General features: G+C 44.0%; 1 protein-coding gene across 19 annotated transcripts in view; it reads right to left on the reverse strand.

Annotated features, from left to right (window-relative positions):
• NEB (nebulin) overlaps positions 1-25,487 on the reverse strand; it is a 125,979-nt gene that overhangs the window by 71,770 nt on the left and 28,722 nt on the right. For all 19 annotated transcript variants that reach the window (XM_068407615.1, XM_068407614.1, XM_068407619.1 and 16 more), the window contains 29 exons: positions 24,057-24,161; positions 23,129-23,236; positions 21,340-21,651; positions 20,986-21,192; positions 20,475-20,579; positions 19,774-19,881; positions 18,642-18,953; positions 18,246-18,449; positions 17,661-17,765; positions 16,825-16,932; positions 16,141-16,452; positions 15,235-15,438; positions 14,782-14,886; positions 14,579-14,686; positions 13,072-13,383; positions 11,765-11,968; positions 11,311-11,415; positions 11,108-11,215; positions 9,597-9,908; positions 8,730-8,933; positions 8,277-8,381; positions 8,074-8,181; positions 4,509-4,820; positions 3,657-3,860; positions 3,203-3,307; positions 3,000-3,107; positions 1,859-2,170; positions 963-1,166; positions 99-203 (listed from right to left, as the gene is read on the reverse strand). In XM_068407615.1, coding sequence (XP_068263716.1) covers positions 99-203; positions 963-1,166; positions 1,859-2,170; positions 3,000-3,107; positions 3,203-3,307; positions 3,657-3,860; positions 4,509-4,820; positions 8,074-8,181; positions 8,277-8,381; positions 8,730-8,933; positions 9,597-9,908; positions 11,108-11,215; positions 11,311-11,415; positions 11,765-11,968; positions 13,072-13,383; positions 14,579-14,686; positions 14,782-14,886; positions 15,235-15,438; positions 16,141-16,452; positions 16,825-16,932; positions 17,661-17,765; positions 18,246-18,449; positions 18,642-18,953; positions 19,774-19,881; positions 20,475-20,579; positions 20,986-21,192; positions 21,340-21,651; positions 23,129-23,236; positions 24,057-24,161 — 5,211 coding nt within the window. The remainder of the gene's footprint in view (positions 1-98; positions 204-962; positions 1,167-1,858; positions 2,171-2,999; positions 3,108-3,202; positions 3,308-3,656; positions 3,861-4,508; positions 4,821-8,073; positions 8,182-8,276; positions 8,382-8,729; positions 8,934-9,596; positions 9,909-11,107; positions 11,216-11,310; positions 11,416-11,764; positions 11,969-13,071; positions 13,384-14,578; positions 14,687-14,781; positions 14,887-15,234; positions 15,439-16,140; positions 16,453-16,824; positions 16,933-17,660; positions 17,766-18,245; positions 18,450-18,641; positions 18,954-19,773; positions 19,882-20,474; positions 20,580-20,985; positions 21,193-21,339; positions 21,652-23,128; positions 23,237-24,056; positions 24,162-25,487) is intronic.

Raw genomic sequence — 25,487 nt, forward strand, 5'->3', positions numbered from 1 at the left:
AGGATAAATATTGGGGTTCCTTAAAGAAATGGATGGTAGAACACTGATGATCCAGCCATGAGACTGACCAGATACATTTGGAGAGCTAACACACTCACCACACTATAGTTTTGCATGTTCTGTTTTGCCAGCGTGATCTCAGGTGTGTCAGGCATTATGTGGATTTGTGTCTTGTCGTTATCCCAGGCCTCAGTATATAAACGCTGCAGGAGAAATAACATCAGTTAAAGGGGAAAAAAAAACAGTGACTACTTGGAGATCTCCTAAAACATAATTACAGACCTGTGCTACAAGTTAAGTTTAAAAAAATCCTTATTCCTTATATAGCAATGAGATTTTATATTCACTCCTCGGGATACTTAATGCCCATGTTAAGAATTAGTAACTTAAAAAGAATTCTGTTTAAAAAAATGCATAGAAAAAGGCACAGAATGCAAATCAGACGCACAGAGATCTAAACTCTAAGAACAAGGCCTGTTTGAAAGAGGAAACAGTTTTATTGACATAAATAGGATCAAGATTAGGACCACAGATTCAGAAAAGCTCTTATATTTTAAGTACTACACTGAATTGTTTAAAATATGCCTATTTCAAAGACTGCCCTAAAATAAGTTTATTAATTACTAGATTACAAGATAAACTTGATAAATTATTAGATTTATTAGACAAATTCCTGTATTAAAAATTAGATGAAAGTTAGGTAACATTACTAGATACACAGTAGAGTACATGGAAAGCTTCACAACTAATAATTCCAATTTAACTTGGTAACTTGGAAGATATTATTAAATTAGCACTTGCTGAAAATAAGTTACCTGTTGATAACCAAGAATGTAACTTACACTTTCAAAGCCTCGCTGTGCTGAAACCTCACACAGCAACCACACATCTGTATTTCTAGTCCTGTCTCTAGGGTTTAGGCAGAGACTGCTGATGTGCTACCTAATCGAATCAAGGCTCACCTTATTCATTGTCTCTGCATTCTGCTTGGCTAAGACCATCTCTACAGAATCAGGGACGCTCGTAAACTTGATTGTGTCTGGAGGCTGACGATATAATTTTTCACTCAAGATCTCTCCTGCCTTCTTGGCTTTTTCAACATCCAGGGAACCAATTGGGACCCAGCCGGTGCCTCGTAACCATTCAAGGTCAGACTTGTAGAAATTCTGTTACAAAAACACAGAGACAGCTGTCTCATTAATATTGCCAGTTAAACATTTCGTGCAACAAATGCTTACTTTCTGTAAGCTGCCTTCCTCTTTGTTCAATCTGCAAAATAATCTCTGTTAGCAACCTGGATTCAGACCCCACATCTGTCTTCAAGAGGTGTTATTCACCCAACAACATGCTGGGGAATGGTTAAAGAGTAATGGGATTAAAACAAAACCCTGAAAGTCAGTATAAACTTTTCCTGCAATATTTATTCCCAGCAAATAAATGGTCATCCAATATGAACAGCAGGTCAAAATTTAAACATTTTCTCCAAAACAGAACAAAGGTATTCTCTCCACTAAATTCACGCAACTAAAAAAAAAGTCATACTAGGCAATTTCCTCTTTATATGCAGTTAATCTGCATAGAAAGGTATTAAGATTGTCTATTATGAAGGATTATATGCAGCTAATTCTACTATCCACCTAACTGATTAGCTGTATACAAACTTCCATAATACTCAACCTTCCTTACCCACAAATTCATTCACTCCTAAAAATCTTATGACGTTGCTTGGAACAGGTAAAGAAAAATACAACGTGAAAAAACACTATAGGAGAGAGACAGTTCAAGCAGCTTCTATAGTTTATATTCCAAGGAAATTACATGCACTTTGGAACTCCAACACTGATCAGCAAGTACTCACATCACTCTGCAGATCATAGGCCTTCTTAGCATGGATAACATCGTTCTGGTCTGGCAGGCAGATCCACTGATGCAGATAGTGGCGGTAATCAATATCGCTGACCAGCTCCTGGCATTTCTTGGCCAACACAATTCCCAGCATGTCCACTGGGCTACTGAAGTGTGTCTTTGTCTTCTCAAAGGCTTTCTTGTACTCCCTGTCACTCTGGATCTTGGCTACGTGCATCGACCACATCATCTTTGGATCATCCTCTATGTTACGGGCTCCTATGTGGTGGCCAAGCTGCTTGCGATAGCCTTCCTTGTACTTGTACTATAGGCAAAAAAAAAGTTCAGTGAGTTTTAGTTGAGTTTTCTTTACGTCCCTAGCAGCCCCTGTGGCACAATCTCCAGACAACTTAGTATCTGAAACCACAGAGACTTTAGAGTGAGAAAGTATTCAGCTGATGAACTGCAGTGTACAGCTACAAAAGGATTCATATAACATTGTCTGCCTGATATGACCTTCATGTTTTTGAAGACACTCCCTAGCCTACATATTAAGAGACAGTACTCAGTAACTGTGAGTAAAAAGTCTCCAAATAAAAACTAGAAGAACATAGAGACAGACCTAGAGGTTTAAACAGAGACACCAAACACATATATGGAATATATTTTGATATTAATACCCAATAATAATAAAAAAATGTTTACTTTTATACTGCCTTTATTTTTACACAAAAACTTGGTTTGGGTTTTCTTTCCTAATGGCCATCCCAGCTGTATAACTGCAAAACCAGGGGCATGCAGACTGGCAGTACTGAGGGCAGCACACCACCTCAAAAGTCCAGTCTGTTGCACAAGGAGATGCTGCCACAAGCCCAGGAGGGACGCTGCTCTGGATTATGTCCATCACCCAGCTCCCACAGTTACTCTCTCCACACCAGCTACATGGTCCCTCACAACACTGCACATCCAGAACATGCAGGGACAGCTACAGGCAGACCCTCCAGAACCAACACATTTAAGGATCAGCTGAATGGGCATGACAGGTAAGAGCTGGGTTGCCTCCATTCCTCTGAGGTTGCAAACCCTGGGCTTCAACTGCAAGCACCCAGAAACTGTCCCATGGGCTGTGCCACCAAGGCCTCCTGTGCACTTACATCACTTGCAATGTCTCTGGAAGCTCTTGCAGCCTTGATAGGAATGGCATCTGCCCGCATGTCATAGCCCTTTTTCTTCTCTTCCTCCATCGCAAGCTTGTACAGTTTCTGAAAGAAAAACAAGCATTGCCCTCAAACAACACTTCTTCCTGGGCCATGGCAGTATCCAGGGACGGACACTTAACCCCAGCTCAAACACCTACCTCACTTAAGTTCACTTGGTTCTGCTGCGCCAGCAAAATGCCAGGTGTGTCCGGCATAATGTGGATGCTCGTTTTATCTTTCTCCCAGGCTGACGTGTACGAGCGCTGAAAAAATGAGCACAGTGAGAAATAAGATCTCACAAGCACAGGGGGAACAAACTCAAAGAGCAAATTAGCTCAGCAAACTGAAGCAAGGGGCTCTGATCACCACTGACTCAGCAATGCCTTTTCTTGTCCCAAAACTTTCTCATGCTTCACCCTTTCCTTTTGCACATTGCACCCAATCACTGCTCCAACCACACAAAATAGAATTTCAGCTAAAACAAGGAACACGAGTCCCTCATGCAAGAGGATGCCACATCCCCTTGCAAATCCCAGGCCCTGCAAGGAGAGAGCCCAACGTCCTGGGAAACACAGTCATTTCCTTCAGGTTGCAAACACAAGGAAATCTCACTTGGTTCATAATTTCAGAGTTGTGCTTTGCCAGAACCATGGGCATTGAGTCAGGAATGCTCGTGAATCTGATGGTGTCCGGGTGTTGCCGATAGTTCTTCTCACTCAGGATGAGGCCTGCCCTCTTGTTCTTCTCATCGTCCAGTGAACCACTTGGGAGCCAGCCGATGCCCCTCAGCCACTGAAGGTCAGACTTGTACACATTCTGAAAGGACAGGCAAGGACACAAAGCAGCTCAGCAACCTCCTTCCTCCGTGCAATCACTCCTCCTTCCATGGGAAGCTCTGCCTACCAAAACACATTCCCCAGGCTCAACCCACCAGCCACCATGAAAGGCACTCCCATTAAGCTCTGCTCCCCGTGCCTACAACAGCAGAAGCAGGTGCCAAGCAATCCACAAACCCTCCCCCACCATGTTCTTAGACTCCCCAGGAAAGACCTATCCAATTAGGCAACCTCCAGCAGGCAGAGGCACAGGAGGAGCCTTATACCTCATCACCTAACTCATTTCATGAAATTCACAACTGCATACACGGCTTGCCTTTGCCTACTGTTGCTCCTCCAAAACAAAATATTAGACTCCCTTGCACTTCCCCTGCTGTACCGAACTCTACCACCTGCAACAACCCTCTCCTCAAAATGCTCAAGGCAAGGCAGGACTCTTCAGACCCCACACAAACTCCATCCCTGCCCTTGCATGTCATTAACTCTCAGCAAGACAGTATGGCCACAACACAGGCTCAGTCTCACAGATTCAGCCTAGACTTATGGCCCCCACCTGGACCTTCTCCAACACACGAACACAACACAAGAGGGACTTTGCTTTTCACACAGACAGTAAAGAACAACTTACATCACTCTGAAGGTCGTACACTTTCCTGGCTTGTACAACATCGTTCTGGTCTGGCAGACAGGTCCACCGATGCAGAGGGTGCTTGTAATCGACATCACTGACCAGCTCCTGACATTTCTTGGCCAACACAATTCCCAGCATGTCCACTGGGCTACTGAAATGCGTCTTTGTCTTCTCAAAGGCTTTCTTGTACTCCCTGTCACTCTGGATCTTGGCTACGTGCATCGACCACATCATCTTCGGATCATCCTCTATGTTACGAGCCCCTATGTGGTGGCCAAGCTGCTTGCGATAGCCTTCCTTGTACTTGTACTGCAGGGGTAAAAAAGTACAATAAGTTTCTGACCAGCTGTTCCCCCTCCTGATACTATTCTGTAGAAGTGCCTGTGAACAAGGACCTTGCTAATGGACCTTGCCAAGATCACCACGTGAAGAGGTCTCTAAGTGCAGCACATCCCTACTGTGCCATACACTTCTATCCCATCCCATGCCTACACTGGACCACAGGAGGCACGTGGAGGCCCAGATGGCAACTCCAATCAAGGTAGCTTGGGAACCAGGAGCCATGCATGCCAGCAGACAGCGTCTCCACACAACCTAGGCATCCCCACTGAGACAAAAGCTCAGCAGCTGGGATGCAAAACTTGGGGAAAACCACCAAACTGCTCCAGTAGGCAACCTGGGCCTCATCCTGCACAGCCCTGACTGCACTCACGCACACAGCCCACAGCAGCTCACACATTCCACTGCTCCATGCTCTCCTGCACAGTGCTCAGGACTCTTATTATCCCAGTCCCCTGTGTTTCCTCAGCTGCAGCCCTACAGCCTCTCAGCTTGGGAAGTGACAAGGGGCAACACAACACTTTTTCAGCCATGCACATGTTGAGAGCTTATCGGTGCAAATTATAGACCAAGCAAACAAAGGAAACTTTCTCATTCCTGTCTGCTACAGGCCACCTGACCAAGGAAAGGATGTTGAGGAAGAGCTCTTTCTTCAACTGCAGGAATCATCACAGTCACAGGCCCTGATCCTGATAGGGTGTTTCAACACCCAGACATTTGCTGTGAAAGCGGCCCAGTGAACTGCAAGCAGTCCAGGAAACTACTGGAGTGTACTGAGGACAACTTCCTAGTAGAGGTGATGGAGAGCGTGACTAGAGGAGAGGCACTGCTGGACCTGTTGCTCACTAATGAGGAAGAACTTATCGAAGAGGTCGAGATCAGAGGTAGCCTGGGCTGCAGCAATCATGCCCCGGTAGGATTCTCAGTCTTGAGGGGTACAGGAGAGGTAAAAAGAGTCAGTACCCTAATCTCAGGAAAGCAAACTTTCAGCTCGTTAGGGCACTAGTGAGTGGGATCCCTTGGGAAACTGCCCTCAGAGATAAAGGAGTGAACGAGAGGTGGGAGGTGTTTAAACACATTTTTGTTAGGGCGCAAGAGCTCTCTATCCCAACATGCAGGAAGTCAGGCAGGAGAGGCAGGAGGCCGGCTTGGCTAAGTCAGGACCTCTTAGCCAAACTAAAACACAAAACCAAAATGCGTAGGCAGTGGAGGCGGGGATACACATCCTAGGGAGAGTATAGGGATATGGCTCAGGAGTGCAGAGAGGGGATCAGGAAAGCCAAGGCACAGCTGGAACTGAACTTCGCTAGGGACATAAAAAATAACAAGAAGGGTATCTTCAGGTACACAAAACAACAAAGGAAGATGAAATAAACTGTAGGGGCCCTGATGAGAGAGTGAAATGAGAGACCCAGCTGCAACTGACATGGAGAAGGCTGAGGTACTCAAGAACTTTTTTGCCTCAGTCTTCACCAGCAAGTACTCTAGCCATGCAATCTAATTCACCAAATCCAAAGTCAGGGACTGGGAGAATGAAGTACTGCCCACCATGAGAGAAGATCAGGTTCAAGACCATCTAAGGAACCTGAAGGTGCACAAGTCCATGGGACCTGAGGAGATGCATCCAATGGTCCTGAGGAAACTGGCAAATGAAGTTGCTAAGCCACTTTTCATCATATTTGAAAAGTCATGGCAGACCAGTGAAGCTCCCAGTGACTGGAAAAGGGGAAACATAACCACCATTTTTAAAAAGGGAAAAAAGGAAGACCTGGGGAACTACAGGCCAGTCCGTCTCTCCTCTGTGCCTGGCAAGATCATGGAGTAGATCCTCCTGGAAACTATGCTAAGGCACATGGAAAACAGAGAGGTGATTAGTGACAGCCAACATGACTTCACTAAGGGAAAATCATGCCTGACAAATTTGGTGGCCTTCTATGACAGGGTTACGGCTTTGGTGGGTAGGGGAAGAGCGACTGACATCATCTACCTGGACTTGTGCAAAGCATTTGATACTGTTCCCCACAACATCCTTGTCTCTGAATTGGAGAGACATGGATTTGACGGGTGGACCACTTGGTGGATAAGGAATTGGCTGGATGGTCGCACTCAAAACAGTTGCAGCCAACTGCTCGATGTCCAAGTGAGACCAGTGATGAGTGGCGTTGCTCAGGGGTCCATATTGGGACCAGTATTATTTAACATCTTTGTTGGGGACATGGACAGTGGGATTGAGTGCGCCCTCAGCAAGTTTGATGATGACAACAAGCTGCGTGGTGCGGTCAACACGCTGGAGGGAAGGGATGCCATCCAGAGGGACCTGGACAGGCTGGAGAGGTGGGCCCATGCAAACCACATGATATTCAACAAGGCCAAGTGCAAGGTCCTGCATCTGGGTCGGAGCAATCCCAAGCACAAATACAGGCTGGGTGGAGAATGGATTGAGAGCAGCCCTGAGGAGAGGACTTGAGGGTATTGGAGGATGAAAAACTGAATATGAGCTGGCAATGTGCATTCAGAGCCCAGAAAGCCAATTGTATCCTGGGCTGCATGAAAAGAAGCATGTCCAGCAGGCTGAGGGAGGTGATTCTTCCTCTCTACTCTGCTCTTGTGAGACCCCACCTGGAGTACTGTGTTCAGCTCTGGAGCCTCCAGCATAAGACAGACATGGATCTGCATGAGCAGTTCCAGAGGAGGGCCATGAAGATGATCAGGGGGCTGGAGCACCTCTCCTATGAAGAAAGGCTGAGAGAGGTAGGGCTGTTTAGCCTAGAGGAGGAAAGGCTCCAGAAAGATCTTATAGTGGCCTTCCAGCACTTAAAGGGGTCCTAGAAGAAAGATGGGGAGGGCCTGTTTATCAGAGAGTGTAGTGATAGGACGAGGCATAATGGTTTTAAACTGAAAGAGGATACATTTAGATTAGACGTTAAGAAGAAATTCTTTGTTGTGAGGGTGGTGAGACACTGGAACAGGCTGCCTAGAGAAGTTGCGAATGCTTCATCCATGGAAGTGTTCAAGGCCAGGTTGGATGGGGCTTTGAGCAACCTGATTTAGTGGAAGGTTTCCCTGCCTATGGCAGGGGGGTTGGAACTAGATGATCTTAAAGGTCCGTTCCAATCCAAACCATTCCATGATTCTATGACGCTATGACTTTTTGCCCTGCATCTTTCTGAAATGTCAAGTAAGACTAAGGAGAGCGTGCTGCCATGAGTTCCTGTGTACTTACGTCACTTGCAATGTCTCGGGAAGCTCTTGCAGCCTTGATAGGAATGGCATCTGCCCGCATGTCATAGCCCTTTTTCTTCTCTTCCTCCATCGCAAGCTTGTACAGTTTCTGAAAGAAAAACAAGCATTGCCCTCAAACAACACTTCTTCCCGGGCCATGGCAGTATCCAGGGACGGACACTTAACCCCAGCTCAAACACCTACCTCACTTAAGTTCACTTGGTTCTGCTGCGCCAGCAAAATGCCAGGTGTGTCCGGCATAATGTGGATGCTCGTTTTATCTTTCTCCCAGGCTGACGTGTACGAGCGCTGAAAAAATGAGCAGAGTGTGAAATAAGATCTCACAAGCACAGAGAAACAAACTCAAAGAGCAAATTAGCTCAACAAACAGAAGCAAGGAGCTCTAGTCAGCACTGGCTCAGCAATGCCTTTTCTTGTCCCAAAACTTTCTCATGCTTCACCCTTTCCTTTTGCACATCGCACCCAGTCACTGCTCCAACCACACCAAATAGAATTTCATCTACAACAAGGAACACGAGTCCCTCATGCAAGAGGATGCCACATCCCCTTGCAAATCCCAGGCCCTGCAAGGAGAGAGCCCAACGTCCTGGGAAACACAGTCATTTCCTTCAGGTTGCAAACACAAGGAAATCTCACTTGGTTCATAATTTCAGAGTTGTGCTTTGCCAGAACCATGGGCATTGAGTCAGGAATGCTCGTGAATCTGATGGTGTCCGGGTGTTGCCGATAGTTCTTCTCACTCAGGATGAGGCCTGCCCTCTTATTCTTCTCATCGTCCAGTGAACCACTTGGGAGCCAGCCAATGCCCCTCAGCCACTGAAGGTCAGACTTGTACACGTTCTGAAAGGACAGGCAAGGACACAAAGCAGCTCAGCAACCTCCTTCCTCCATGCAATCACTCCTCCTACCATGGGAAGTTCTGCCTACCAAAACACATGCCCTGGGCTCAACCCACCAGCCACCATCAAAGGCACTCCCATTAAACTCTGCTCCCCACAACCTGGCTCCCCATACCTACAGCAGCACAAGTAGGTGCCAAGCAATCCACAAATCCTCCCCCACCATGTTCTTAGACTCCCCAGGAAAGACCTACCCAATTAGGCAATCTCCAGCAGGCAGAGGCACAGGAGGAGCCTTATACCTCATCACCTAACACATTTCATGCCATTCACAACTGCACACACAGCTTGCCTTTGCCTACTGTTGCTCCTCCAAAACAAAATATTAGACTGCCTTGCACTTCCCCTGCTGTACAGAACTCTACCACCTGCAACAACCCTCCCCCCAAAATGCTCAAGGCAAGGCAGGACTCTTCAGACCCCACACAAACTTCATCCCTGCCCGTGCATGTCATTAACTCTCAGCAAGACAGTATGGCCACAGCACAGTCTCAGTCTCACAGACTCAGCCTAGACTTATGGCCCCCACCTGGACCTTCTCCAACACAGGAACACAACACAAGAGGGACTTTGCTTTTCACGCAGACAGTAAAGAACAACTTACATCACTCTGAAGGTCGTACACTTTCCTGGCTTGTACAACATCGGTCTGGTCCGGCAGACAGGTCCACCGATGCAGAGGGTGCTTGTAGTCGACGTCACTGACCAACTCCTGACATTTCTTGGCCAACACAATTCCCAGCATGTCCACTGGGCTACTGAAGTGTGTCTTTGTCTTCTCAAAGGCTTTCTTGTACTCCCTGTCACTCTGGATCTTGGCTACGTGCATTGACCACATCATCTTCGGATCATCCTCTATGTTACGGGCTCCAATATGGTGGCCAAGCTGCTTGCGATAGCCTTCCTTGTACTTGTACTGCAGGGGTAAAGAAGTGCAGTAAGTTTCTGACCAGCTCTTCCCCCTCCTGATGCTATTCTGTAGAAGGGCCTGTGGACAAGCACTTTGCTAATGGACCCTGCCAAGATCACCACGTGAAGAGGCCTCTAAGTGCAGCACATCCCTACTGTGCCCTACACTTCCATCCCACCCCACACCTACACTGGGCCACAGGAGGCACGTGGAGGCCCAGATGGCAACTCCAGTCAAGGTAGCTCGGGAACCAGGAGCCATGCATGCCAGCAGACAGGGTCTCCACACAACCTAAGCATCCCCACTGAGACAAAAGCTCAGCAGCTGGGATGCAAAACTTGGGGAAAGCCACCAGACTGCTCCAGTAGGCAACCTGGGCCTCATCCTGCACAGCCCTGACCGCACTCACGCACACAGCCCACAGCAGCTCACACACTCCACTGCTCCAGGCTCTCCTGCACAGTGCTCAGGACTCTTATTATCCCAGTCCCCTGTGTTTCCTCAGCTGCAGGCCTACAGCCTCTCAGCTTGGGAAGTGACAAGGGGCAACACAGCACTTTTTCCACCACCTCTAACTGAAATGTCAAGTAAGGCCGAGGAGAGATTGAACTCATCTCCTTACAGTAAGGGAACAAACCTGAACTACAGAACCTCAAGTAAGAGAGTAAGTTCAGCTCCTACAGAGCTGAGCCCTGAAAAGATACTCTGGGGCACAGGAATGACTGGCCTAGAGTGACTGGACCTGCCTCCACTCCTGACAGAAATGATAAATGCCCATAACACAAAATTTGCTTTGGGTTTTCTTTCCTAATGTACAGCTCAGTTGTGTAGCTGCAAGATCGAGGCCTGCAGACTGGCAGTACTGAGGGCAGCACAGCACCTCAAAAGTCCAGTCTGTTGCACGAGGAGATGCTGCCACAAGCCCAGCAGGGAAGCTGCTTTGGATTATGTCCATCACCCAGCTCACACAGTTACTCCCTCCACACCAGCTACACGGTCCCTCACAACACTGCACATCCAGAACATGCAGGGACAGCTACAGGCAGACCCTCCAGAACCAACACATTTAAGGACTAGCTGAAGGGGCATGACAGGTAAGAGCTGGGTTGCCTCCATTCCTCTGAGGTTGCAAACCCTGGGCTTCAACTGCAAGCACCCAGAATCTGTCCCATGGGCTGTGCCACCAAGGCCTCCTGTGTACTTACATCACTTGCAATGTCTCTGGAAGCTCTTGCAGCCTTGATAGGAATGGCATCTGCCCGCATGTCATAGCCCTTTTTCTTCTCTTCCTCCATCGCAAGCTTGTACAGTTTCTGAAAGAAAAACAAGCATTGCCCTCAAACAACACTTCTTCCTGCGCCATGGCAGTGTCCAGGGACGGACACTTAACCCCAGATCAAACACCTACCTCACTTAAGTTCACTTGGTTCTGCTGCGCCAGCAAAATGCCAGGTGTGTCCGGCATAATGTGGATGCTCGTTTTATCTTTCTCCCAGGCTGACGTGTACGAGCGCTGAAAAAATGAGCACAGTGAGAAATAAGATCTCACAAGCACAGGGGGAACAAACTCAAAGAGCAAATTAGCTCAACAAACTGAAGCAAGGGGCTCTAATCAGCACTGACTCAGCAATGCCTTTTCTTGTCCCAAAACTTTCTCATGCTTCACCCTTTCCTTTTGCACATTGCACCCAGTCACTGCTCCAACCACACCAAATAGAATTTCAGCTAAAACAAGGAACACGAGTCCCTCATGCAAGAGGATGCCACATCCCCTTGCAAATCCCAGGCCCTGCAAGGAGAGAGCCCAACGTCCTGGGAAACGCAGTCGTTTCCTTCAGGTTGCAAACACAAGGAAATCTCACTTGGTTCATAATTTCAGAGTTGTGCTTTGCCAGAACCATGGGCATTGAGTCAGGAATGCTCGTGAATCTGATGGTGTCCGGGTGCTGCCGATAATTCTTCTCACTCAGGATGAGGCCTGCCCTCTTGTTCTTCTCATCGTCCAGTGAACCACTTGGGAGCCAGCCGATGCCCCTCAGCCACTGAAGGTCAGACCTGTACACGTTCTGAAAGGACAGGCAAGGACACAAAGCAGCTCAGCAACCTCCTTCCTCCCTGCAACCACTCCTCCTTCCATGGGAAGCTCTGCCTACCAAAACACATTCCCCAGACTCAACCCACCAGCCACCATGAAGGCACTCCCATTAAGCTCTGCTCCCCACAACCTGACTCCCCGTGCCTACAGCAGCACAAGCAGGTGCCAAGAAATCCACAGAACCTTCCCACCTTCCCTTCACCACCTTCTTTGTCTCCCCGGAGAAGATCCAGCGCATTTGGCAACCTCCAGCAGGCAGAGGCACAGGAGGAGCGTTATACCTCATCACCTAACACATTTCTTACCATTCGCAACTGCACACACGGCTTGCCTTTGCCTACTGTTGCTCCTCCAAAACAAAACATTTGACTCCTTTGCCCTTCCCCTACTGTACCAAACTCTAGCCAACTGCAGCAACTCTTCCCCCAAAATGCTCAAGGCAAGACAGGACTCTTCAGTGACCATAAAGCATGACCTCACAAAATTTCATCCCTGACCATTTTTGACAAAATATTATCAAAAAGAAAGCTTGACTACTGAGATATCTCATGAACTGTTAAATGAGAAATTAGAGACCTTGATGAGAAAGTTTGAAACTGAAAATTTCTTTTGAATAGAAACACAGGAAGATGGTATATTAGATTAAATATTAGGAAGAGGAAGAATTAACTGAAAGAGGGTTTTAAACTGGAATAGGGTAGATTAGATTAAATATCAGGAAAAAATTCTTTACTGTAAGGGTGGTGAGACCCTGGCCCAGGCTGGACAGAGAAGCTGTGGCTGCCCCCTCCCTGGCAGTGTTCAAGGCCAGGTTGGATGGGGCTTGGAGCAACCTGGTCTGGTGGAAGGTGTCCCTGCCCGTGGCAGGGGGGTTGGAACTGGATGGTCTTTAAGGTCCCTTCCAACCCAAACCATTGTGTAATTCTATGATTCGGCAAGATAATACAGCCACAACACAGTCTCAGTCTCACAGATTCAGCCTAGACTTATGGCGCCCACCTGGACCTTCTCCAACACAGGAACAGAACACGAGAGTGACTTTGCTTTTCACACAGACAGTAAAGAACAACTTACATCACTCTGAAGGTCGTACACTTTCCTGGCTTGTACAACATCGTTCTGGTCCGGCAGACAGGTCCACCGATGCAGAGGGTGCTTGTAGTCAACATCACTGACCAACTCCTGACATTTCTTGGCCAACACGATTCCCAGCATGTCCACTGGGCTACTGAAGTGTGTCTTTGTCTTCTCAAAGGCTTTCTTGTACTCCCTGTCACTCTGGATCTTGGCTACGTGCATCGACCACATCATCTTCGGATCATCCTCTATGTTACGGGCTCCAATATGGTGGCCAAGCTGCTTGCGATAGCCTTCCTTGTACTTGTACTGCAGGGGTAAAGAAGTGCAGTAAGTTTCTGACCAGATCTTCTCCCTCCTGACACTATTCTGTAGAAGTGCCTGTGAACAAGCACTTTGCTAATGGACCCTGCCAAGATCACCACGTGAAGAGGCATCTAAGTGCAGCACATCCCTACTGTGCCGTACACTTCCATCCCATCCCACACCTACACTGGGCCACAGGAGGCACGTGGAGGCCCAGATGGCAACTCCAATCAAGGTAGCTCGGGAACCAGGAGCCATGCATGCCAGCAGACAGGGTCTCCACACAACCTAAGCATCCCCACTGAGACAAAAGCTCAGCAGCTGGGATGCAAAACTCGGGCAAAACCACCAGACTGCTCCAGTAGGCAACCTGGGCCTCATCCTGCACAGCCCTGACTGCACTCACGCACACAGCCCACACACTCCACTGCTGCAGGCTCTCCTGCACAGTGCTCAGGACTCTTATTATCCCAGTCCCCTGTGTTTCCTCAGCTACAGGCCTACAGCCTCTCAGCTTGGGAAGTGACAAGGAGAAACACAACACTTTTTCCACCACCTCTTACTGAAATGTCAAGTGAGGCCGAGGAGAGATTGCACTCATCTCCTTACAGTAAGGGAACAAACGGGAACTACAGAACCTCGCGTCAGAGAGTAAGTTCAGCTCCTACAGAGCTGAGCCCTGAAAAAATACTCTGGGGCACAATAATGACTGGCCTAGAGTGACTGGACCTGCCTCCAGTCCTGACAGAAATGATAAATGCCCTGGTCATAACACAAAACTTGCTTTGGGTTTTCTTTCCTAATGTACAGCTCAGCTGTATAACTGCAAAAACAAGGGCCTGCAGACTGGCAGTACTGAGGGCAGCACACCACCTCCAAAGTCCAGTCTGTTGCACGAGGAGATGCTGCCACAAGCCCAGGAGGGACGCTGCTTTGGATTACGTCCATCACCCAGCTCCCACAGTTACTCTCTCCACACCAGCTACACAGTCCCTCACAACACTGCACATCCAGAACATGCAGGGACAGCTACAGGCAGACCCTCCAGAACCAACACATTTAAGGACCAGCTGAACGGTCATGACAGGTAAGAGCTGGGTTGCCTCCATTCCTCTGAGGTTGCAAACCCTGGGCTTCAACTGCACGCACCCAGAATCTGTCCCATGGGCTGTGCCACCAAGGCCTCCTGTGTACTTACATCACTTGCAATGTCTCGGGAAGCTCTTGCAGCCTTGATAGGAATGGCATCTGCCCGCATGTCATAGCCCTTTTTCTTCTCTTCCTCCATCGCAAGCTTGTACAGTTTCTGAAAGAAAAACAAGCATTGCCCTCAAACAACACTTCTTCCCGGGCCATGGAGGCATCCAGGGACGGACACTTAACCCCAGATCAAACACCTACCTCACTTAAGTTCACTTGGTTCTGCTGCGCCAGCAAAATGCCAGGTGTGTCCGGCATAATGTGGATGCTCGTTTTATCTTTCTCCCAGGCTGACGTGTACGAGCGCTGAAAAAATGAGCACAGTGAGAAATAAGATCTCACAAGCACAGGGAAACAAACTCAAAGAGCAAAGTAGCTCAGCAAACAGAAGCAAGGGGCTCTAATCAGCACTGACTCAGCAATGCCTTTTCTTGTCCCAAAACGTTCTCATGCTTCACCCTTTCCTTTTGCACATCGCACCCAGTCACTGCTCCAACCACGCCAAATAGAATTTCATCTAAAACAAGGAACACGAGTCCCTCATGCAAGAGGATGCCACATCCCCTTGCAAATCCCAGGCCCTGGAAGGACAGAGCCCAACGTCCTGGAAAACACAGTCGTTTCCTTCGGGTTGCAAACACAAGGAAATCTCACTTGGTTCATAATTTCAGAGTTGTGCTTTGCCAGAACCATGGGCATTGAGTCAGGAATGCTCGTGAATCTGATGGTGTCCGGGTGCTGCCGATAATTCTTCTCACTCAGGATGAGGCCTGCCCTCTTATTCTTCTCATCGTCCAGTGAACCACTTGGGAGCCAGCCGATGCCCCTCAGCCACTGAAGGTCAGACCTGTACACGTTCTGAAAGGACAGGCAAGGACACAAAGCAGCTCAGTAACCTCCTTCCTCCATGCAACCACTCCCCCTACCATGGGAAGCTCTGCCTACCAAAACACATTCCCTGGGCTCAACCCACCAGCCACCATGAAAGGCACTCCCATTAAGCTCTGCTCCCCACAACCTGGCTCCCCGTGCCTACAGCAGCACAAGTAGGTGCCAAGTAATGCACAAACCTTCCCACCTTCCTTCTACCATCTTCTGCACATAAGCCTTAGTTTCCCCGGGTAAGACCTACCTCATTTGGCAACCTCCAGCAGGCAGAGGCACAGGAGGAGCGTTATACTTCACCACCTAATACCATGCCTTGTACCTCACTTCTTCATAGCATTCACAACTGCACACACGGCTTGCCTTTGCCTACTGTTGCTCCACCAAAACAAAATATTAGACTCCCTTGCCCTTCCCCAGCTGTACAGAACTCTACCACCTACAACAACCCTCCCCACAAAATGCTCAAGGCAAGGCAGGACTCTTCAGACCCCACACAAACTTCATCCCTGCCTGTGCATGTCATTAACTTCCAGCAAGACAGTATGGCCACAACACAGGCTCAGTCTCACAGATTCAGCCTAGACTTATGGCGCCCACCTGGACCTTCTCCAACACACGAACACAACACAAGAGGGACTTCGCTTTTGACACAGACAGTAAAGAACAACTTACATCACTCTGAAGGTCGTACACTTTCCTGGCTTGTACAACATCGGTCTGGTCCGGCAGACAGGTCCACCGATGCAGAGGGTGCTTGTAGTCGACGTCACTGACCAGCTCCTGACATTTCTTGGCCAACACAATTCCCAGCATGTCCACTGGGCTACTGAAGTGTGTCTTTGTCTTCTCAAAGGCTTTCTTGTACTCCCTGTCACTCTGGATCTTGGCTACGTGCATCGACCACATCATCTTCGGATCATCCTCTATGTTACGGGCTCCTATGTGGTGGCCCAGCTGCTTTCGGTACGCAGTTTTGTATTGGTACTAATTGAATGCAGAAACAATAATTATCATCTCTTTTCAAGCTGCAATTTAAATTTCTTTGTTTTCAATATAGTGATTACATTTCTTTATGTAATATATTTCCATTTTTTGCATATTTTTCCAACATTTTTATTGTTTTTATTGCATGTCCAGAAGTTATTAAATGATTTTTATAATTACATACTTTTTGTAAATTATTGTATTTAATCGTATTAACTTTGCACCATTAAGTATTATACAACCTCTGGGGAGGGCAGAAATATAAGGCTGTAAAAATTTTCAACCTCTCCTCCTTTTAAATAAAAAGCATATTTATCAAAAAGTTTGTACCAGCTCTATGCCCCAGTATTATTTTAAATCTGTAAGACTTACTTCACTAGCTATGTCTCTGGATGCCTTTGCTGCCTTGAGGGGTATAGCATCAGGAGGAAGATCATAGCCTTTCCTCTTCAGCTCTTCATATCCTAACTTGTAATGTTTCTGTTGGAGAAGGATTCAAAGTAACAATTGCAAATAAAGCTCTCTCTAGAGTTTTTCAATACTACACCTTTCCTCCCCCGATTACTGAAAATAAAGTATGAGATTCCAAACACAGTTTCATTCATCAAATTAAATTCCATAGCTTGCTTTTAATAATCTGTATTTTGTAACTGATGATATAAAATATTTTAAAATTACTATCTGTATGTTTTCTGATTAACTCATTCGAGATCAAAATTTTCTGTTACTTAACATACCAACCTGAACGATTCATAGCCTTTTACAGAGGTGAATAATACAACCACATGATTCTCTATGCCCAATTCCAATTGCAATTATTCTGGTCTTCTTGAGTTCTCATGATAGAGCTGCTAACATTTATTTACCTTTGCATGTAGTCTATATTTGTTTGATCATAACCAGGAATTTGGTGTAAATTACTTAATTGTATGTAATTCTAAAGAGGCTTCAATACAATCAGACTTTTTAACACGAACGACAGGCTTACTGAAAAGTACTGAACATGTAGCTACAATGTTAGTATGATCAGTAGGGATGAAAGACAAAGCTGCTAACTTGTGTTGAATATTTCTTGCTAATTTTTATATTCTAGCAACCCCACTTCCACTTTATATTTTAGCAATTCCACTCGGGCTTCCCAGTGCACAACAATTTTCGCAATGGGTAATTCCAAATTCCACCAAAAAAAATTGTAGAGACACACTTACATCACTTGTGTTAATTAAGTTTGATTTAGCCAGCAAAATTTCAGGGGTATCAGGCATGATGTGAACTTGAGTTTTGTCCTTGTCCCAAGCTTCTCTATACAGTATCTGAAAAGAGACATGAACAAAAATGCCTTGTCTGATAAAAGGCTCCCATGCACAGCAGTAAATTCAGTTTACTTTTTCTCTACAATAGCAAAGCAAAGGTGTACTATGCAAACATGAGCGATGTAAACAACACAAGATATTAAAATCAAATAATACAACGACTTCTTAGTGAAATACCACCTTTTTTTCTTCTTTACATCCATGAAATGTCAAAGAAACAGCACTATGACATTACATTTACATACTACAGAGTAAGTGTCTTATTTGCAGTTATTACTGAACAAGTTATACAGCCCTAAAGACCTTAATCTTCTGAACAAGGCGTAGTATTTCTTGACAACTGAGCAGTAAGGCACTGATTGTAAACATCTGATATTTGTGTATTTTAAGCACATGTTCTGATATGAAGATCTTTTTAACAAATGTATACTTATGTATTCATTTATTGAATCACATATTCTGTCTCTAGAGGCAACTTACATCACTTCTATTTCTGGCATTAGATTTTGCTAAAACGAGATTCATGGCATCTGGTATACTTGTGAACTTAAGAGTGTCTGGGTGCTGCCGGTACTTCTTCTCACTCAGTATTTCAGAAGCTTTCTTGTTCTTTTCAGATTCCAAAGATCCTAAAGGAGTCCATCCAAGGCCTCTGAGCCATTGTAGATCTGACTTATACAGATTCTATTAAGGAAAAAAATCAAAACCATACTAGATTATTTCCCTGTTCATTTATTAAACCATATTAAAAGATTAACTGTTATTTTAGCTTCAGTCTGATCTATACTGACATGAAAAGAGAGTTATTAAAGATACTTTTCAATAAGCAGTAAATATCTTACAAAAAAAACTTAATTAAACCCAGAGGAAGCTTACATCACTCTGTAGTTCGTAGACCCTCTTTGCCTGGGTGACATCGTTCTGGTCTGGCAGACAAGTCCAGCGGTGTAGCCTGTGTTTGTAGTCTACATCACTCACCAATTCCTGACATTTCTTAGCCAGAAGGAAGCCTAACATATCCACAGGCATATTAAACTTCGTCTTCCACTTTTCAAAATCTTTCTTGTACTCCCTCTCGCTCTGCATCTTAGCTACTTGCATAGACCACAACATCTTAGGATCATCCTGTAAGCTGCGGAATCCGATGTGATGTCCCTGCTGCTTGCGGTAACCTTCTTTGTACTTGTACTAAAATTATAAAGATTGCATTATTGAAATTACAGGAAGAAAAAGACAACAGTAAGATACATATGCAAAATCTCAATATATTCACTCAGTTCAATGTTTCTCATTACCAATGAAAAGACCATCTTGTTATGGCATCTCATGTAAAGGTTTAGTAGCCCCTTGATTAATGTGCATCACTTGGTGTCAGTGAGTGCTCTCCCTGGGAATGAACAGAGTTTCCCTGGAGAGGAAGAGTGCATGGCTATAAGAATGGTCTCCTGTGCCATCTGATTCCTATAGTCATGCTGTTCAGAACTCCCAAAGACTGACACACTGAAATATTTTGATGAACAAAATAGTCAGCAATGAAAAATGCAGATGCTTGAGCATTGGAAACATTTCCTAATGATTAATAAAAACCCTTCCATAAATGCAGGAGTTGCATTCATATCAAGTTGTGATAACAGCAATACACGTGTCACCACGTCTATTTCAGAGCTGTAAAGAGGATTTCTCAGCATAGGCACTGGGATCAGCTAATTGGACCAAATTCACTGCTGCTCTGAAAACACAACATCCCACAGAGCAGACAACTCCTAACTTTGTGTGACTAGCCACTTCATGGATGGACCACAGTCTTTGGAATTGCCAAGATGCCTGAGCAACCCTTCTTAAATAGTTTTCTTCACTGACAAGAACAGATCAAGAAAGTTTTGTCAGCAGTTGTGCTTTTTACTCCAAGCCACGCTTAGCAGAGAGGTGTATCTCAACTTAGTGCAACTCTGTAGGTTATAGCAGCTGGATAAAGTGTGTGTCATGTTGAATTAGAAGCGTTGCTTACGTCACTCGCAATGTCCCTTGAAGCTTTGGCAGCTTTCACCGAAATGGCTTCGGGTGTGAGGTCATAGCCTTTCTTTATCATTTCCTCCCAGCCAAGCTTGTATAGTTTCTAAAATTGAAAACAATATTAATTAAAAACTCTTAGTAATAAGTATGTCACTTTCCATTTAGATATGCTAATGATCCATATTACCAAATCCTGGTCACCCCACAGGCTTCAGTTACAAGAGAAGGGGCTACTAGAATGGGAACTGAGAAACGGGAAACTGGTAAGCAAGGAACACAGGTCTTCCAAGTCTTAGGCTAGTGACTAGTTTTTCTTTACAGCAGCAGCTTTCTACTATAGCTTACCTTGGAGATTTGAAATATATCTGGGAAATTTGAAAGTAATTTTTAACATGATTGATTTCTATGGTAAGCATGGAGTATGGACTATGCACATCCAGATTTCAAAAATCAGCCTCATATTTTCCATACACTATAATGTAATTTAGGCTGCTACTTTGCGAGCCTGAAGATGGTACTTATTGCTACTCTGAAAATATTACTCTCATAAAAATTCTTGCTTCTGTTCTAAATCCCCCATTTCATTTCTTCTAATTTATACAAATTAATTACTTGTTTTGAAATGGGAGGCATCTTTAAATTTGAAGAAAGTAGATATTAATTTTAAATGTAATAAGAAGTATTAAAAAACTCTACCTGACTGTAGTTCGCCTTGTTCTGTTTTGCCTGTAGAATATCTGGTGTATCTGGCATCACGTGCACCTGAATTTTATCCTTCTCCCAAGCTTGAGTATAAGCATGCTGTTGAAAAAGGTAACAACAGATGTGTTAATATATATGACAAAGGATGGCTCTTTCTGTGTTTGCACCTTTCCACCTGCACACTTTAGATATGGATGGGTAAAAAGATGAATGAAGCCCAACTATCAAGATTTTCAGGGCCAGTAATTTCTATATAAGAATGAGAAGGATAGAGGTTGGAGACGTAGCAATGAGAAAAATGAGAAAAGATTTATTTAACCAATGCTATTTATCAGTAATTGAGTGTTTCATTAATAAAAAAAAATTTAAAAAGAGGAACCTGTAAGTGGCAGTTGTTTTTCCCAGGGAAGCACTGCTACATAAAGGTAGCAACAGAGACTTATAGACTGTTTATTGAAATGGATTATGCATGAATGTTTGCCTAATTTTCCCCATAGATACTCACTTTGTTCATGATATTTGCATTCTGCTTTGCAAGGACCATGTCCATGTCATCATTCTGTTTTGTAAAGGGGAACATGCTCGGGTGCTGGCGGTACTTCCGATCGCTTGCAATTTCTGTGGCTTTCTTAGATTTCTCCACATCCAGAGAACCAGCAGGACTCCAACCAATACCCTTGAACCACTCATTGTAATCCTGCTTGTACTCATTCTGCCAACCAGAACACAAAAGGGAAGTTTACAATTTACAAACGGCTCCTACAAAATAATGCTGCTCTTTCCAAAACACAGCCCTAAAGAAAAAAAACAGGAAAAAAAAGTCACAGCTGTGAATGACAGAAAGAAAACAGAAACTCACATCACTTTGTATCTGATTCATGTTCCTGTACAGTTCTAAACTCATTGCATCTGGTAGAAGCATATATTGGTGAATCAGTCGTTTGTAGTTAGTGTTGGTTACACGATCCTGTGCCTCCTTAGCTGCCACGATGCTGAGCGCATCAGAAGGCGTTTGGTAATGTGTCTTGCTCATCTCATAAGCTTTCTTGTATTCACGATCAGACTGCATCTTAGCCACTTGCATATAATGGACAAGTTTGGGGTCATCCTGAAGGCTGCGGAAGCCTACAAGTTTTCCCTTGTCTTGTTCATAACCTAATTTGTATTTATACTGTAAAGAGAACAGAGACAGAGACTTCAATTCTATTTCCTTTGTTTAATAAGCAATATCTATCTCATAAGGAAAAAAAACCCCAAAACTTAGTTTAAAGTAATATTTTTACATTGTTAAGAAAACATCACAAAGCATATAGAGGTGGTGGCTTTGTCCACCTACTCTTAGGTTGCACTCTAAAGCAAAACAGATGTCTAGCATCCCTTTTAAAAGCAGTACATTTAAAACACTTCCTTAACAAATGACATTTCCTTACCATAGTTTATTCTGCTCCTGCATAAGGTTCAATGTAACCTGGGGTTCAATTGCTTTCTAATCTCATTATAAATGAAAATATGAAACACACTGACAGAAAGCAAAAGGCAAAGGAACACACAAGATCTGCTATGCTGAAGACAGTTCCTTGGAAAAAGTGCACTTTTTATTCTTTTCACACTATAGTGTAGAGATACCCACATTAGCTCTACGATGAACTACCACAAACACTAGAACCAGGGTTCATTAACCCACGCAGTTCTCTTACTATTGCTGTCCTGCCTCCAATATTTGGCTTAGGTAACTATTTTCATGGTAGTCTGGACCATACTTAGAATACTTGAGTTCGTATCTCAAGACTAACCATAAAATCAAAGATCTGATCATCACTTCCATTAGGTTCTCTTGTTCAAATGGTCAAAAAATTCAAGACACTTCCCAAGATCTTTTGCATATTTTTGTTTAATAAAACCAATAGTTCAAATTCTTAACCCCTTCCTCAATCTCTAATCAACCCTGGACAATGAGCTTACTGCTTGGAGAGAACTCAGAATGGAAGTATCTTCCCCTCAGACATAGAGCAGTGGCAGAGCAAATTGACTTTGCAGTGACTGCAGCATCCTTTATGTTGTAAAAAAAGAAATGGGGGGCTAAATAACATGTCCTTAGGCCACAACTTCACCCCTCTCTCAGGCTGGATTTGTCCCTGCCGCAGCAAATCCCTCATCATGGAAACACAAAGGATTTCAGAATGGTCCTGATTCCAGAAACTTGTATTCTCTGCACCAAGAAATTTAATGGGACTTTCACAAAAGGAGTAAAGATAACTGTATCACAGCAAATATTTTACAACAGTAAAAATAATTTAAGTCCATATCTGTTCTTTTCAAGTATTTCTATGAATGATCTCTGAACGTTCTGTCTAAACTACCAATATACAACATACATTTATAAAGTATCCAAGCACCATCACACTGAGCAATGAACTGCCTTATTTTTTTTCCTGAGTCCCTCATACATCTCCTTACCTTTCTAATAAAGAAGTTGTTCTTCAACCCTGTTAGAAAATGTATTAGAATATATATTGAATATGTCAGAATTATTTACAAGCAAAAGAATAAGGAGACTTCATATAATTGGTGTATAAAATTGAACTGTGTCAAGAAATGAATATTTTACAGTATCTGAAATGGATTATTTTTTTCTTTCAAGAACTTACATCACTAGCAATATCCCTAGAAGCTTTAGCAGCTTTAATAGGGATAGCATCAGCTCTGAGATCATACCCTTTCTTCCTAGATTCTTCAAATGAAAGTCTGTACATTTTCTGTGAAAAGAAAGAAAAGAAACATCCTTTAAAAAAGCAAAACACGCCACACTTACTTAAATAAAACTCTATTCATTTTATATGTTAACTTGAAATGTTGATATGTTTCACACTCCTTGAACAGTAAGGCACTCAGGCACACAGAGAGATGAATACTCCTTCAAACTTAACTCCAATCCTAGTACTCATACATCAATGCAGCTGGACTGCACCGTGATCAGTAACAACAATCTATAACAAAAGAGCAAGAAATTGCACTTGTTTCCCACATGCACAAATATTGGTGAAAAGTTACACTTATAAGGGCGTTAGCTTTTAAGAAAATGAGATAAATATGTCTTTTTCTGTGCACATTAAAGATGTGCACGATTACAAACAATGCTTTATTTAGCATATGCAGATTTAACAACTGGCTACTGAAAAACTGTCTATAATATCATCTGCTATAAAAACAATAGGTTCAATTTGCAAGCAGGAATTTTGAATCCAGTACAAAACCTTGTGCATGGGGAAATAAAATAATAAATACAGTAACAAACACAGATAGTACTCAAATGAGACTATTTTGTTAGTAACTATTATATTTTAATGGTATACATGAACACTTCATAATCTGACTATAAATCCTATGGCTTTTTCTTGGCAACTTTTGGTATTTAATGTTGGGGAAGGAAGCAGGGAAAAGGAAAATTAATAGCTTTTTGTGAAATTACTACAGATTAGCAAAGTGAGAATTAGGGAGACTTTCGTATGCTGTCATTTCACTTATTCCTAAAAAAACAATTAAAAGCCATGTCTTAGTCTTACAAACAGTACTCACATCACTTAAATTAAATGCATTAACTTTTGCTAAAGCAATCTGTGGAATATCTGGTGTCATATGAACTTTCTTTTTGTCTTCTTCCCATGCTTGTTTGTACTTGTGCTGGAAGGATAGAAAAAAAGAGATGTCAACATAACCAAAAAATTAAATAAAACAATTTAAAAGATTATTTCCTATTTGAAATATAAACTTTCATTACAATGATGCAACTACTAATATGGTAGGAACATTTGCCTTTTTATTTTAGCACTTAAAAGCGGTGTGAATAAGGAATAGCTCTTATGAAGTTAATTGTGTGAGCCTGAAATAAAAGTGGAAGAAACACCGATCTTGCTGGAGTATTTTATTGCTTGTCTCTTGCCCAGCAGTGTATTCAAGCACGTTCAACAGCAGAAAACAATAGGTTTCAAAATGTACTGGGTCTGGCTGGGATGGAGTCAACCCTCTTCATAGCAGCTCGAACAGTGCTTTGCTTTAGATTTGTGGCTAAAACAATGCTGATAACACACTGATGTTTTAGCTGTTGCTGAAGAGTGTTTGCACAGTATTAAGGCCTTTTCTGTTTCTCTCTGGCCCCACAGGGAATAGACTGGGGGGTGTGTAGGAGGTTGAGAGGGGATATAACCAGGCTGATGAACTCAACTACCCAAAGATACACTCCCATGCCATATAACATCAAGCTCAGCAAATAGAAAGGGAGAGGAGGGGGTTAGACATCTTTTGCTCTGCAACTGCCTGAGCATCAGACTACCCGTGGGAGGTGGTGAGTGATTGCTTTTGCACCACTTGTTTTGTTTTCTTTCTCTCTTCTTCCACTTCTCCTTTGCTCATTAAACATTTTTTATCTTGACCCACAAGTTTTCTTACTTTTACTCTGCCTTTCCTCCTCCCCCATCCCACTGACGGGGAGGAAGGAAGGGAGCAAGTGGCTGTGTGGTTCTCAGCCACCTACTGGGGCTAACCCACAACTAAAAGCCGAGTCAGAAGGTACAAAAAAAAATTGTCAGAGGTGGAAGATTATTAGTGTATCTCCTGGAAAATAAGTATCAGTTGAGAGAAGTAATAGAGATTTACTTAGAGAAAATAGAGCTAAGGAAAGTGCACATAAGGTTCTGATGGTCCCTGTAACTACAATGCACATGAACTCTAGACATTTCTAAAGAACACCAGCAGATTACATAAGTTCAGCAAGAGAACCAGAAAATAATTATCTCATTATAAAAGCATTCACATCATGCAGCAATTTCATATTAATGTAACAGGCATCAGATGAAACAGACTGTACATTTAAAAGTCTAAATCCTATTTCCGAAAGGGATCACTCCTGTATTTTTAGCTCCTAGATTTAAACTGCTAAAAGTCTATAATCAGTTATCTTGGGTAAACTTTATTAACAAGATGTGACCCCCAGGTCTGTCTTTATATGTA

Source organism: Nyctibius grandis, chromosome 9 (assembly GCF_013368605.1).
Source record: "Nyctibius grandis isolate bNycGra1 chromosome 9, bNycGra1.pri, whole genome shotgun sequence".
NCBI lineage: Eukaryota > Metazoa > Chordata > Aves > Nyctibiiformes > Nyctibiidae > Nyctibius > Nyctibius grandis.